We start from the raw sequence: 12,884 nt of genomic DNA on the forward strand, positions 1-12,884 counted from the left end.
GCTCCTTCTCCATAATTTTGGAGTGATAAGCAGGACTTATACAGTGTGAAGGGCTATCCAATTTCCATCCCAGATGATTGCTTGATAGCATACAAATGAAAAAAGTGCAGGCTGCCTTCAGACTGTTAACTATTTCCTGCTGTTCTGTGGCTCTTTCAAAACTTATCTATTGTGATCTTTATTTGTTTGTTACTTTTATATTTTTATGTGTGTTCTTTTATCTACACTGATTTTTGGCTGTAGTTACTCAATAAAAATTGTGATTATGTGAATTTTATTATTTATTTAATAAAAAACTAACTTTTGTTTCTTATTTCACAGAAAAAACTTGTGCATGTCATACACAAATGCTAATGAGTTAGCTAAATGTTATATTTCTAAATATTTGAACAAATAATGTTTCTGATATTTGATTTAGTAGAAATTGAGATCAGCTTAACCTGCACTTCATATACAAATACGAAGTTAGCAAACACTTTGTGTACTGCACTTTGTAAAATATTTAATGTTGTTTAATACAACACCATAGTTAGTAGCTTTGTTGTTCTTGAAGCAAAAAGATTATCACTGTTTTATACTTATTTAATGTGAACAGGTGCATGCTAACACTTGTACTGGTACAGATGTACTAAAATTAAAATTCTAATCAGTCTTTCCTTCTCATTCCGTTCAGTAAGTCTCCCTTGCCCAGGGCTGTGCGCGACTTTTCTAAATTGTACCCCTTTCCGTAAACCTCTCCAGTCCCTTTCCTTCACCCCTCTTCCTTCCCCTTCAACTCTTCCATCAGAAAGAGGAGCCACTGGCTCCAAAGGTTGTAAAAGTTAAATCCTTTCGTGTGTGTGTTCGCCTGCTGCCGCTTTGTGAGTAGATTTTTTTATCTGTCCATTTACATTATATTATCAATAATTGATTATTTTTGATGTTTTTTAATGTACTTCATGACTAAAAACTACAGTATAATGAGTATTTATTACAGAATGTGTGAAGTTTCAGTTTTTGGAGTGTAGCAGAGAGTTAAAGTTTTCTGGTTTTTGCTTTCTAGATTTTAATTCAGGCTGAAGATCGTGCTCACAGAATTGGCCAGAGAGACAGTGTTTTGGTACAGTACCTCATTGCTAAAGGGACAGCAGATGATCATCTATGGCCTATGATCCAAAATAAACTGGATGTTCTCCATAAAGCTGGCTTAAGTAAAGACAGCTTCATGCAGTCTGACACAGCTGTTGTGAAGGTAATAATGAAACATTACATTTTTCAATTCCTAACTTTTGCACATAGAACTTTTTGTGTGTTTTTAAACCAACTAACATGTTCTATCTACAAGTGACACGTAACAGCTAATATATGTATATGAATATGAATGCCAGTTTAACACAAGTCAAAGAACGTAGGATGCAGGGGCATGTCCACTACTCCAACTTTTTGATTCTTAAATAATTAAGTTGCAATTTAGTAATGTGAAGATAATGATATTGCTTGAGAATCTTTCCAAAACTTGAAGTCACATTACATTGACCCAATAATAACTGTTGGCACATTACTGCTGTCTGTCCCTAGTGTGAGTTAAGTGATAATCATTGACAGCCCACGAGCTGATAACATTTTACTACTGCTAATTCCACAATACCATATACACTGTCCATACTTGTGTAGTTCCCATTTGGTACAACAGTGAGGTGTTGTATATTATGAAAGTTCCAGGTCTTCATTGTGTTGACTGGACATGGAAAAAAAAAAAAAAAAAAAAAAAAAAGATAGTCACTTCCAAAGCTACAATGTGTTAAGAGACAAATTGTTGTTAAGGAGAACTGACAACCTGATGAACCTGTATGCCAGTTGCCAAAATATGTTTTAAAGTTTTAGTGCCATGGTATACTACATCACCTGATAGCTTCCTCACGGTTAGAGCAAAAGCAAAAATTCCTTACAGTTCCAGTGGAATATAGGCATAAACAAGAAGTTAATAAGGGTTGACAATATTACTGCTACTGTGAAGTGTGGTAAAAGCTCTCTGCCTTGTTTAAGATTCAATTCAAAGAGTGTTTTCTACATGAATAAGAACTGACAGGTGCTTGTGAGTAAGTTGAAAAATGTAAAAAACTGAAGGAAAATAATATCATGTAAGGGGAAAAAGTAGTGTCTCACAGCCTTAAACGTGGTAAACTTGTTGAACCGTGTATGTAGTATAAACATCATGCTGCTTTCAATTGAAGCAAAAAATCTGCTTGAAATTGGATGAACGTGTTATGTTCACATTTTTTATACTTGATGTAGATGTATGGTGAGTACACTTAAGTAACAAAAAAAGTTTTTACAATCAAGACTAACAAAATTTTTTTGGGCTTTTTCACTTTTGACTGCATAGTCATTTGCAGTAGCCCATGTAATGAGTGGTGGCCTTAACATGTGTACCTTAATATGTTAGATACTGTCCCCTATCACTAGACGTCACGCAAGTGAGACTTTTATGTGTAGACTTGTTGGTTCCTTGTATGTAGGACATAGTCTTAGGCCAATACCCAGCCCACAATCTGTTGCAAATGACTGCCCAGTCAAAATCAGTAAACCACAGAAATACTAATGCACGTTTTGAATGTAATAGACTTTATTGTTCACAAATCTATATGTGGGAAAATGATTTGAGTGTGTAAACAAGACTGTTGCTTTTCGTTGAGCCTTTGTAACGTCTAATTTAATCATGGATTCTTTGTGTGTGCTGTTCAAACTGTTGGGCATTGTGGATCATGCAAATCTGTTCCAGCAGACATTTGCTCTGCAATGAATTTGTGAGCTTTGACAATACAAAGGGACATCAACATGTAATTTCTGTAAATCCCTTTCTTGTGTACTTCAGTAGGTATGTTTTTTGTGTATTTCAGTAGCCCCAAAAAGAACCATATCTGTAACTATGAGAACTTCTCAGCATTGTGGATATCTTGTGATTTTTAAATCATTGCACTTCTTGGAAAATTCTGACAGAGTGCCCAGTTTGTAAATGACATTGTTATAAATAATTTTCAGTAATCTCAGACATTCGTTCAGTGTAACAGTTAACATCTTATGGAAGAATTTGAATAAAATTCTTACAATTTCCAAATTGTAAAACATGCTTGTTTTTTTGCACTACGTGGATGACATTCAAATTGTGACCGCAAAGGGTGGACACATTGTTTCTTTTTCTCCCATATGTAAGTTCTTTCCCTCCAAGATTTAAATGAAGTTGAAAAAGAGTATGAATAGTCATTCAGGCCATCTTACTGAGAAAAAAATCACATGGTCAGTGGAATATGATCTTAATCAAAAACCTACTATTACTGATTAAAGTTCATAAACCATGTTTGTTGTTGTTGTTGTTGTGGTCTTCAGTCCTGAGACTGGTTTGATGCAGCTCTCCATGCTACTCTATCCTGTGCAAGCTTTTTCATCTCCCAGTACCTACTGCAATGTACATCCTTCTGAATCTGCTTAGTGTATTCATCTCTTGGGCTCCCTCTACGATTTTTACCCTCCACGCTGCCCTCCAATACTAAATTGGTGATCCCTTAATGCCTCAGAACATGTCCTACCAACCGATCCCTTCTTCTAGTCAAGTTGTGCCACAAACTTCTCTTCTCCCCAATCCTATTCAATACCTCCTCATAAACCATAAACTACCAAAACCATAAGTAGCACAGAAATGTACTGTGTCCATCTGGGAGCTTAAATTAGGACAGTCTTTTGGCAGATTAGTGTTCTGAAGTAAATACCTCTTGTATATTTCAAGTGAAGCATGTCCATTGAGGTGAGAAGCAAGAGGAAATTGAAGCCGCTTTGCGAACATCTGTGTTGAGCCACACAGTAGGTCAGGTGCATGCACATAGTTCATGGCTTGTTATCTCCTAACTACCCTTCATAATGTGGGAACTGTAAAAGTTCTGTGAGATTTTGCTGAAGTTAAAAACATATTGTTGAACTTGAAAAGAATGGCATGTGTGTAACCCCCCCCCCCCCCTGCCCAACACACACACACACACACACACACACACACACACACAGAGAGAGAGAGAGAGAGAGAGAGAGAGAGAGAGAGAGAGAGAGAGAGAGAGAGACTGGCAGACGTGAGATAGCAGGTAGGACAAATCTTTAGAAAATTTCAATATTTGCTGAGGGCAGAATTTCATTGGAGAGACCAACATTTTCTTTATTATCAATTATCTTCATTGGGGATTTATTATTATCTTATTTGTTGAAGTAAAGAAAATGACAATTCGCTTTTTGGCAAAGTTAATTATAAATCCTGTACCAGTGATTATAATTCATGTTCATTTTCTTCATTATGGTTTGGGAATTTATGGAGATGGGACCTGGATAAACTGACTAAACCAGAGGTTGTACATAGTTTCAGGGAGAGCGTAAGGGAACAAATGGCAGGAATGAGGGAATGAAATACAGTAGAAGACGAATGGGTAGCTTTGAGGGATGAAGTAGTGAAGGCAGCAGAGGATCAATTAGGTAAAAAGACGAGGGCTAGTAGAAATCCTTGGGTAACAGAAGAAATATTAAATTTAATTGATGAAAGGAGAAAATATAAAAATGCAGTAAATGAAGCAGGCAAAAAGGAATACAAACGTCTCAAAAATAAGATCGACAGGAAGTGGAAAATGGCTAAGCAGGGATGGCTAGAGGATAAATGTAAGGATGTAGAGGGGTAAGATAGATACTGCCTACAGGAAAATTAAGGAGACCTTTGGAGAAAAGAGAACCACTTGTATGAATATCAAGAGCTCAGATGGAAACCCAGTTCTAAGCAAAGAATGGAAAGCAGAAAGGTGGAAGGAGTATATAGAGGGTCTATACAAGGGCGATGTACTTGAGGACAATATTATGAAAATGGAAGAGGATGTAGATGAAGATGAAATGGGAGATACGATACTGCGTGAAGAGTTTGACAGAGCACTGAAAGACCTGAGTCGAAACAAGGCCCCTGGAGTAGACAACATTCCATTAGAACTACTGACGGCCTTGGGAGAGCCAATCCTGACAAAACTCTACCATCTGGTGAGCAAGATGTATGAGACAGGCGAAATACGCTCGGACTTCAAGAAGAATATAATAATCCCAATCCCAAAGAAAGCAGGTGTTGACAGATGTGAAAATTACCGAACTATCAGTTTAATAAGTCACGGCTGCAAAATACTAACACGAATTCTTTACAGACGAATGGAAGAACTAGTAGAAGCCGACCTTGGGGAAGATAAATTTGGATTCCGTAGAAATATTGGAACACGTGAGGCAATGCCTACCCTACGGCTTATCTTAGAAGCTAGATTAAGGAAAGACAAACCTACGTTTCTAGCATTTGTAGACTTAGAGAAAGCTTTTGACAATGTTGACTGGAATACTCTCTTTCAAATTCTAAAGGTGGCAGGGGTAAAATATAGGGAGCGAAAGGCTATTTACAATTTGTATAGAAACCAAATGGCAGTTATAAGAGTTGAGGGGCATGAAAGGGAAGCAGTGGTTGGGAAGGGAGTGAGGCAGGGTTGTAACCTCTCCCCGATGTTATTCAATCTGTATATTGAGCAAGCAGTTATGGAAACAAAAGAAAAATTCAGTGTAGGTATTAAAATCCATGGAGAAGAAATAAAAACTTTGAGGTTCGCAGATGACATTGTAATTCTGTCAGAGACAGCAAAGGACTTGGAAGAGCAGTTGAACGGAATGGACAGTGTCTTGAAAGGAGGGTATAAGATGAACACCAACAAAAGCAAAACGAGGATAATGGAATGTAGTTGAATTAAGTCGGGTGATGTTGAGGGTATCAGATTAGGAAATGAGACACTTAAATTAGTAAAGGAGTTTTGCTATTTGGGGAGCAAAATAACTGATGATGGTCGAAGTAGAGAGGATATAAAATGTAGACTGGCAATGGCAAGGAAAGCGTTTCTGAAGAAGAGAAATTTGTTAACATCGAGTATAGATTTAAGTGTTAGGAAATCATTTCTGAAAGTATTTGTATGGAGTGTAGCCATGTATGGAAGTGCAACATGGATGATAAATAGTTTAGACAAGAAGAGAATAGAAGCTTTCAAAATGTGGTGCTACAGAAGAATGCTGAAGATTAGATGAGTAGATCACATAACTAATGAGGAGGTGTTGAATAGGATTGGGAAGAAGAGAAATTTGTGACACAACTTGACTAGAAGAAGGGATCGGTTGGTAGGACATGTTCTGAGGCATCAAGGGATCACCAATTTAGTATTGGAGGGCAGTGTGGAGGGTAAAAATCGTAGAGGGAGACCAAGAGATGAATACACCAAGCAGATTCAGAAAGATGTAGGTTCCAGTAGGTACTGGGATATGAAGAAGCTTGCACAGGATAGAGTAGCATGGAGAGCTGCATCAAACCAGTCTCAGGACTGAAGACGACGACGACGACGACGACGACGACAACAACAACAAAAAAATTGAGTTAGGTGTGTTAATGGCAAAATGTTGACCTTTCACATAAACCCCTGGACCAAGTTTTAGCAAAAGTCGACTATACTGCTGTGTATATGAACACTCCAAATCACAAGGTTTTAGAAAAACACAATAAATGCATTCCTACAATTATAAAAAAGTTGACAAATGCAATATAATCACTCTCTCATGTCTTGGGTCTCTTTCTGCTGCAAGCAGTTAACAATAATGGAGTATACTGGTTGCTTCAAGTGATATTACTCATTGTTGTAACAATATATATTGGTGGGAATAGTGTTGCAACCAGATTTCATTGTCATGAAAACACCTGCAGGTTACTTTTAGATAAGTATTCACTTGACACTCTTGTGTATGTCTACAAAGAAGTATTGCAAGCGGAAACAGAATGGATGATGGTTCTTGTGATTATAAAAATGGCATACAGGTCAAAGAATGTTGTGGTGGGAGAAAATCCTGATTCATGAAGAGCTTACATTGACCTGCTACGCAAAGCAAAAAGTTTAAAAAGAAATCTATCATTAAATGCAATCATGGACTTGAGGTTTCGCCTTCAAAAGCTACAGGAATGAAAGAATGCAAAGCTGCTGAACTCTGCTATGAAGATATTTCCCACTTTCATCATCACATAACATCATTAAATAAAATGGATCAAGATAAGTTTCTGTTAAAATTTCTTAATATTTCTTCACTTCAGTGCAGAGTAGTGGACACCCAGAATGAAAAAAGGAAGAAAACAGTGAGAGTGAAGTATACCACTAGAAAAAGGAGTGGTGAGACCTGTTCGTGCTGCCAAGGAGTATCTGGCATGTTGAAGGACAGGTTAACCTATCCACTTGCAGGTTCTGTGAAGGAGGAAGGTTGCCAAGGGAAAGGAGAAGAGGCGACAGAACAAGAAAGGATCATAAGGAGGTAACTACTGCCATTAAGGATGAAGAAGAAGAAGAAGAAGAAGAAGAAGGAAAATGAACTACGAACGAGACACAGATTACATAAATTCATGCAAAATGGTTTTATGATATAATGAAGGAAGATAATCCTACTGTCATTAAGATTTGCTTTGACATGCAACGAAACCAGCCTGTTGCAAAACTATCGGTCAGTGAGGTTTCCTATGCTAGACAAGTATGCTTATACAATCTGTGCATTATGACCCATGTTATGTTAACCGGGGACATAGAAACGATGGAGAGGCTCCGTCCCCACCACAGCTGCAGTGGTCCACAGCCCCACGACGACTACCGCAGTCCCCTTCACCCCTCCGCCGCCCCACACAGAACCCAGGGCTATTGTGCGGTTCAGCACCCGGTGGACCCCCCCCCCCCCCCCCCCCCCCCCAGGGAACGTTTCACACCAGAAGAGTTAACCCCTATGTTTGTGTGGTAGAGTAATGGTGGTGTACGCGTACATGGAGAACTCGTTTGCGCAGCAATCGCTGACGTAGTGTAGCTGAGGCGGAATAAGGGGAACCAGCCTGCATTCGCCGAGGCAGATGGAAAACCGCCTAAAAACCATCCACAGACTGGCCGGCTCACCAGACCTTGACATAAATCCGCCGGGCGGATTCATGCCGGGGACCGGCGCTCCTTTGCGCCCGGAAAGCTGTGTGTTAAACCGCACGGCCAACTGGGCAGGCATTATGACCCATACCAAGGGAAAAAAAAGGAAAAGCATCATTTTCTACACCTGGTTGGAGACAGAATCTTCTGCACTCAAGTTGCTTTGGCTGCATTGATGCCATCATTTGATTGTTTTCTATCTCCCATTCAATAATATTTGTCACTTCATTCCTGTTCGTAGCCATAGCTATGTGATTCCAGACAAAGTGTATGGTAGAATTGAGAAGTCTTGCAGAAGAACAAAAAGCATCTTGTGTCCTAAAGAATATCATGATATTTTAGAAGCGCTTGGTACTCTCAGAGTTCTAAACACAGACTGGAGTGTTAAAAATCTAAAAGGTAGTGGAGAGGAAGTACTAACATCCAAGCTATCATTCAAAATGTACAGTCAGTGTGTCATCTCACACAAGAAAGCAAAGAAGATAATTAATGTGCGAGTAAGTCATACGTACACTGGAGATCCAATACAAGTTGACACCCTGAGATGGAAGAAACCATTCCATCCAACAGTACTAACATCCAGCTTTTTAGCAAAACAAAATACGATAAGCAAAGGAAAGAAGGAGGATGTTTCTGCCCTGCTAAAATATTTTGAAATTTCAGAGGATACAAAGTTTTACAAAGATGTTCTAGACAAATAATGTGTCAGTGTAACTGGAAAAACTTGACAATAACAATGTGATTGTAACACACAATACTTTGTGTGGTATTCATTTCGTACTTCATGTAGTATTGATAATAATGGTAGAAGATAACAATTATGTTAAAATAGTTATCACCGCTATTATCATATTATGCCACTATATTTGTACTGTTATTGTTTGTGATTTCAACTAAGCCAGAAACTGTAAATTAAAAAACTGCTGTATGTAATAATATATGCAAGAATATGCATTTTACAACTATGTAGACATATAATAAACACTACAGCACATAAAAATATTACCCGTGAGAAAAAAATACACTGAATTACAGAAGGCAACGAAACTGATACCAGCAATAATTATAAGCAATTATTAAGTTTTGGGGGGGGGGGGGGGGGGGAAACACCTGGAAAAATTACTCCATAATATACTGTTATAAAAATTAAATTTTAATATACTTCATTACAATGCTGTATTAATGTCAGTAAGATCTAGTGGTAATGTAAAAATTCAAATGCTCAAATATATCTGTCGCGGGTGAAAACACACAAACACATGTTATGAAAAACTGTATCTGTTGCATATATCAAGTTTTGAAGAAACACTCCTCAATTGCTAAAGTGTTGCCAGTGCAGGATTTTGTGCACAAACTGACCTCTTGATTATGCCCCATAAATATTTAGTGGGATGCTGTCAGATGATTTGGATGGCCAAACGATTTGCTCGAATTGCCCAGAATGCTCTTCAAAAACCAGTCACAAATAGTTGTGGGCCACTTACATGGCACATTGTCAACCACAAAAACTCCATCATTGTTTGGGAACATTATGTCCATGAATGGCTGCAGATGGTCTGAGACTAGCCAAACATAACCATTTCCAGTCAGTGATCGGTTCAGCTGGACCAGAGGGCTCAGTCCATTCCATGTGAACACAGCCCACACAGCTTGCACAGTGCTTTGTTGACAGCTTGGGCCCATGGCTTCTTGGGGCCTGCACCACTCTCAAACCCTGCCATCAGCTCTACCAACTGAAATTGGGACTCATCTGACCAATCTACAGCTTTCCAGTCATGTAGGATCCAACCGATATGGTTACGAGCGCTGCAGGCAATGTCGTGCAAAGGCACTCACTTTGGTCATCTGGTGCCATAGCCCATTAATGCCAAATTTTGTCACACTCTCCTAATGGATACTTTCATTGTATGTTCCACATTGATTTCTGTGGTTATTTCACACAATATTGCTTGTCTGTTAGCACTGAGAACTCTACACAAACACTGCTGCTCTCAGTTGTTAAGTGAAGGCTGTCGGCCACTGTGTTGTCCATGGTGGCAGGTAGTGCCTGAAATTTGGTATTCCCAGCACACTCATGACACTGTGGATCTCAGAATACTGAATTCTGTAATGATTTACAAAATGGAATGTCCCACACATCCATCTCCAGCTACCATTCCATGTTCAGAGTCTGTTGATTCCCATTATGTGGCAATAATCACATCGGAAACATTTTAACGTGAATCATCTGAGAACAGATGACAGCTATGCCAATGCACTGCCCTTTTATATCTTGTGTACACAATACTACCACCATCTGTTATGTGCATATCACTATCCCATGACTTCTATCACCTAGGTGTGCGGAGCCTGTAATATAGGCACAGAATGCCTTATGATAAGATTCTGAATTGGGTTTCACTATTGTGATGTGTCTGTCTCTCTCTGTTTTGATGTTTACTTAAAATTTCCGAGATTTTTTATTGAATTTGTCTCTTAAAGAAATGAAAACTCAAAAAGCTTTCTTGTTTGTTAATAGGATAAAACACAAAGTACCTTGGAGGATTTCTTTGATGAACTGAATGACAGCAGCGACAACCTTCTTGCAGATGTTGTGGAGGAAATCGAGTTCAAAGAGGATATTTGTTGTGGTGCTACAGTTTGAAAGGAGTAATAAAGATGTGACTTGATTAATGCATGCAAATGTATTTTTATATGAAATTCTTTTTAAAAATATATCATTTAATTTACATGTAAATAATTTCATCTTTATGTACAAAATTTTGGCATTTACGTGAACATTCATGTTTAGCCATGTGATAAACTTAAAAACCTCTCTGTGATACTGCTGCGGAACTGTTAAAGAGCTGATTTATTTTCAAGCTGCAGGTTTTATTTGCTTAAGGTGTGTAGAAACTTATTTTCCCATATACTGATAGTATGTGTGACATAAACAGGAGTATTGAAAACAGTAGTTGCTATTTACACCACGAAATCTGACCAGTGACCCACTTTGTGGGGCTTAATGTTAAATTGATTGACTGAGGGTTAGGAGGCAGAGAAGGGAAGCTCTCATTAACCTGAAAGCTGGTTTGAATCCCGCAGTGCATGGTCCTGTTTCAGGTGGTATGCTGTTGCCTTCCTTGAAGATTCGAATTGTCTCACCCAGCCAATTATAAGGGGACCTACAATTTAACATGGACTCAGGACTGTGGTACAACTTTGCATTTTTCAGATTAGCAAACACTGCCAGAAGTGAAAGGATTGATGACTGGGGACTGAACCCATGACATTTGGATCTGTAATTTGGTACTATATCACTGAGCTTCTATCAGCATCCTTCCTGGTTTTTGTGCCGTGTCACAGCCAGGCGCAGATTAATGTTATCATCAGAAATTTAAACCTGTGTGTGGTGCAGCACCCCACATGCTATATTCATGTCTTCAGTATAAGAGAGCAGTACATTTGGCACCAGTCAAGTTGGAGATTTATACTATATCTCTAACTTGGGTGGTAGTTTATTTTAGTTATATGTGCCATGAGTAATTTGTACATTACAACATAACATATCAACAAAAATAATCCATTTTTGAAAATGTAATGTAATTGGATAAAAAATCTATACACCAAGTGGCGCAGCAGAACACAAATATAAAAGGTATTAAAGTTGCAAGCTTTTGGAGCCAATGGCTCTTGTTCTGGCAGGAGGGTTTAAGGGAAAAGAAATGGGGTGAACAAAAAGGACTGGTGAGCTTTAGGAAAAGGGGTAGAGTTTGAAAAAGTTGTCCAGAACCCCAGGTCAGGGGAGACTTAGTGGATGCAATGAGAAGGAAAGACAGATTTTCGGGGCTGCACAGGATGAGATTTGAAAACCTCAATTTCTCTGGAATAAATGGTGTTGCGCAGAGAAACTTTTGTTCATCAGTTATTTTTCCAGTGTAGTCTTTCTGTCTGTCATCCATATTCGATCATTAGATAACAGATTCAAAATTTGTGACCTAACTCACTTGTAATTAATAATAATCCACATCAGTTTTTCTCTTGGTGTAGTAATTTAAACTCTATTATTCCTTCCAAATTTAGAACAACTTTTTTGAAAGAATTTTGTGATGCTTTAGTTAGACTCTGTAACAGTTCAAACAGTTGTCTATAAGGTACTATAAAGAAGCATTGTAGATATTCATACTGCTAGTTTTGAGCAATGAGTACTTTTTTTCTTTAAGCTTAGTTATTCTGCAACATAATTTCAAAGAACATTATTTGATGAAAATAATCAAAGTACTTTTTATGCCTCTTCCGGACTTGCAGTGACACAAAGTACAAAAGTTGATTAACTGAGTTAAGAAGCTCTAAAATGAGTTACTTTCTATCAGTACACTAACAGGTAGAGGCTATTGAGGCACAGACTAGGGATCTAAGAGAAGACGACTAGGTATTGATAGATATGGGAGCAAGCAACAGCCTGCCCAAGAATAGAGAATACAATGTCAAAGACAATGGCCTATTGACGCAGTCAACATGGACGTAGAAAACATCGTTCTTGTGAAACACAGCTAGCTTTTCACTCGCAAGGATTTCAGATTTATTCTGTATTTCTAGATTTCCAGCAGGCTTTTGACACTGTACCTCACAAGCAGCTTGTAATCACATTGCGTACTTATGGAATATCATCTCAGTTATGTAACTGGATTTGTGATTTCCTGTCAGAGAGGTCACAGTTCGTACCAACTGATGGAAAGTCATTGAGGAAAACAGAAGTGAATTTTGATGCTCCCCAAAGTAGTATTAGAGGCCCATGTTCCATATCTGTAAAAATTATTTAGGAGACAATCTGATCAGCTATCTTAGGTTGTTTGTAGATGATGCTGTCGTTTATCATCTAGTAAA

At 38.2% G+C, this 12,884-nt stretch overlaps 1 protein-coding gene across 2 annotated transcripts in view; it reads left to right on the forward strand.

Moving 5' to 3' along the window:
• LOC124594444 (SWI/SNF-related matrix-associated actin-dependent regulator of chromatin subfamily A-like protein 1) overlaps window positions 1-10,755 on the forward strand; it is a 147,174-nt gene extending 136,419 nt beyond the window's left edge. For both annotated transcript variants that reach the window (XM_047132819.1, XM_047132820.1), the window contains 2 exons: window positions 1,043-1,231; window positions 10,537-10,755. In XM_047132819.1, coding sequence (XP_046988775.1) covers window positions 1,043-1,231; window positions 10,537-10,662 — 315 coding nt within the window. In that variant the 3' untranslated portion in view covers window positions 10,663-10,755. The remainder of the gene's footprint in view (window positions 1-1,042; window positions 1,232-10,536) is intronic.
• The last annotated feature ends 2,129 nt before the right edge of the window (window positions 10,756-12,884 follow it).

The sequence above is a fragment of the Schistocerca americana genome, chromosome 2 (assembly GCF_021461395.2).
Source record: "Schistocerca americana isolate TAMUIC-IGC-003095 chromosome 2, iqSchAmer2.1, whole genome shotgun sequence".
Lineage (NCBI taxonomy): Eukaryota > Metazoa > Arthropoda > Insecta > Orthoptera > Acrididae > Schistocerca > Schistocerca americana.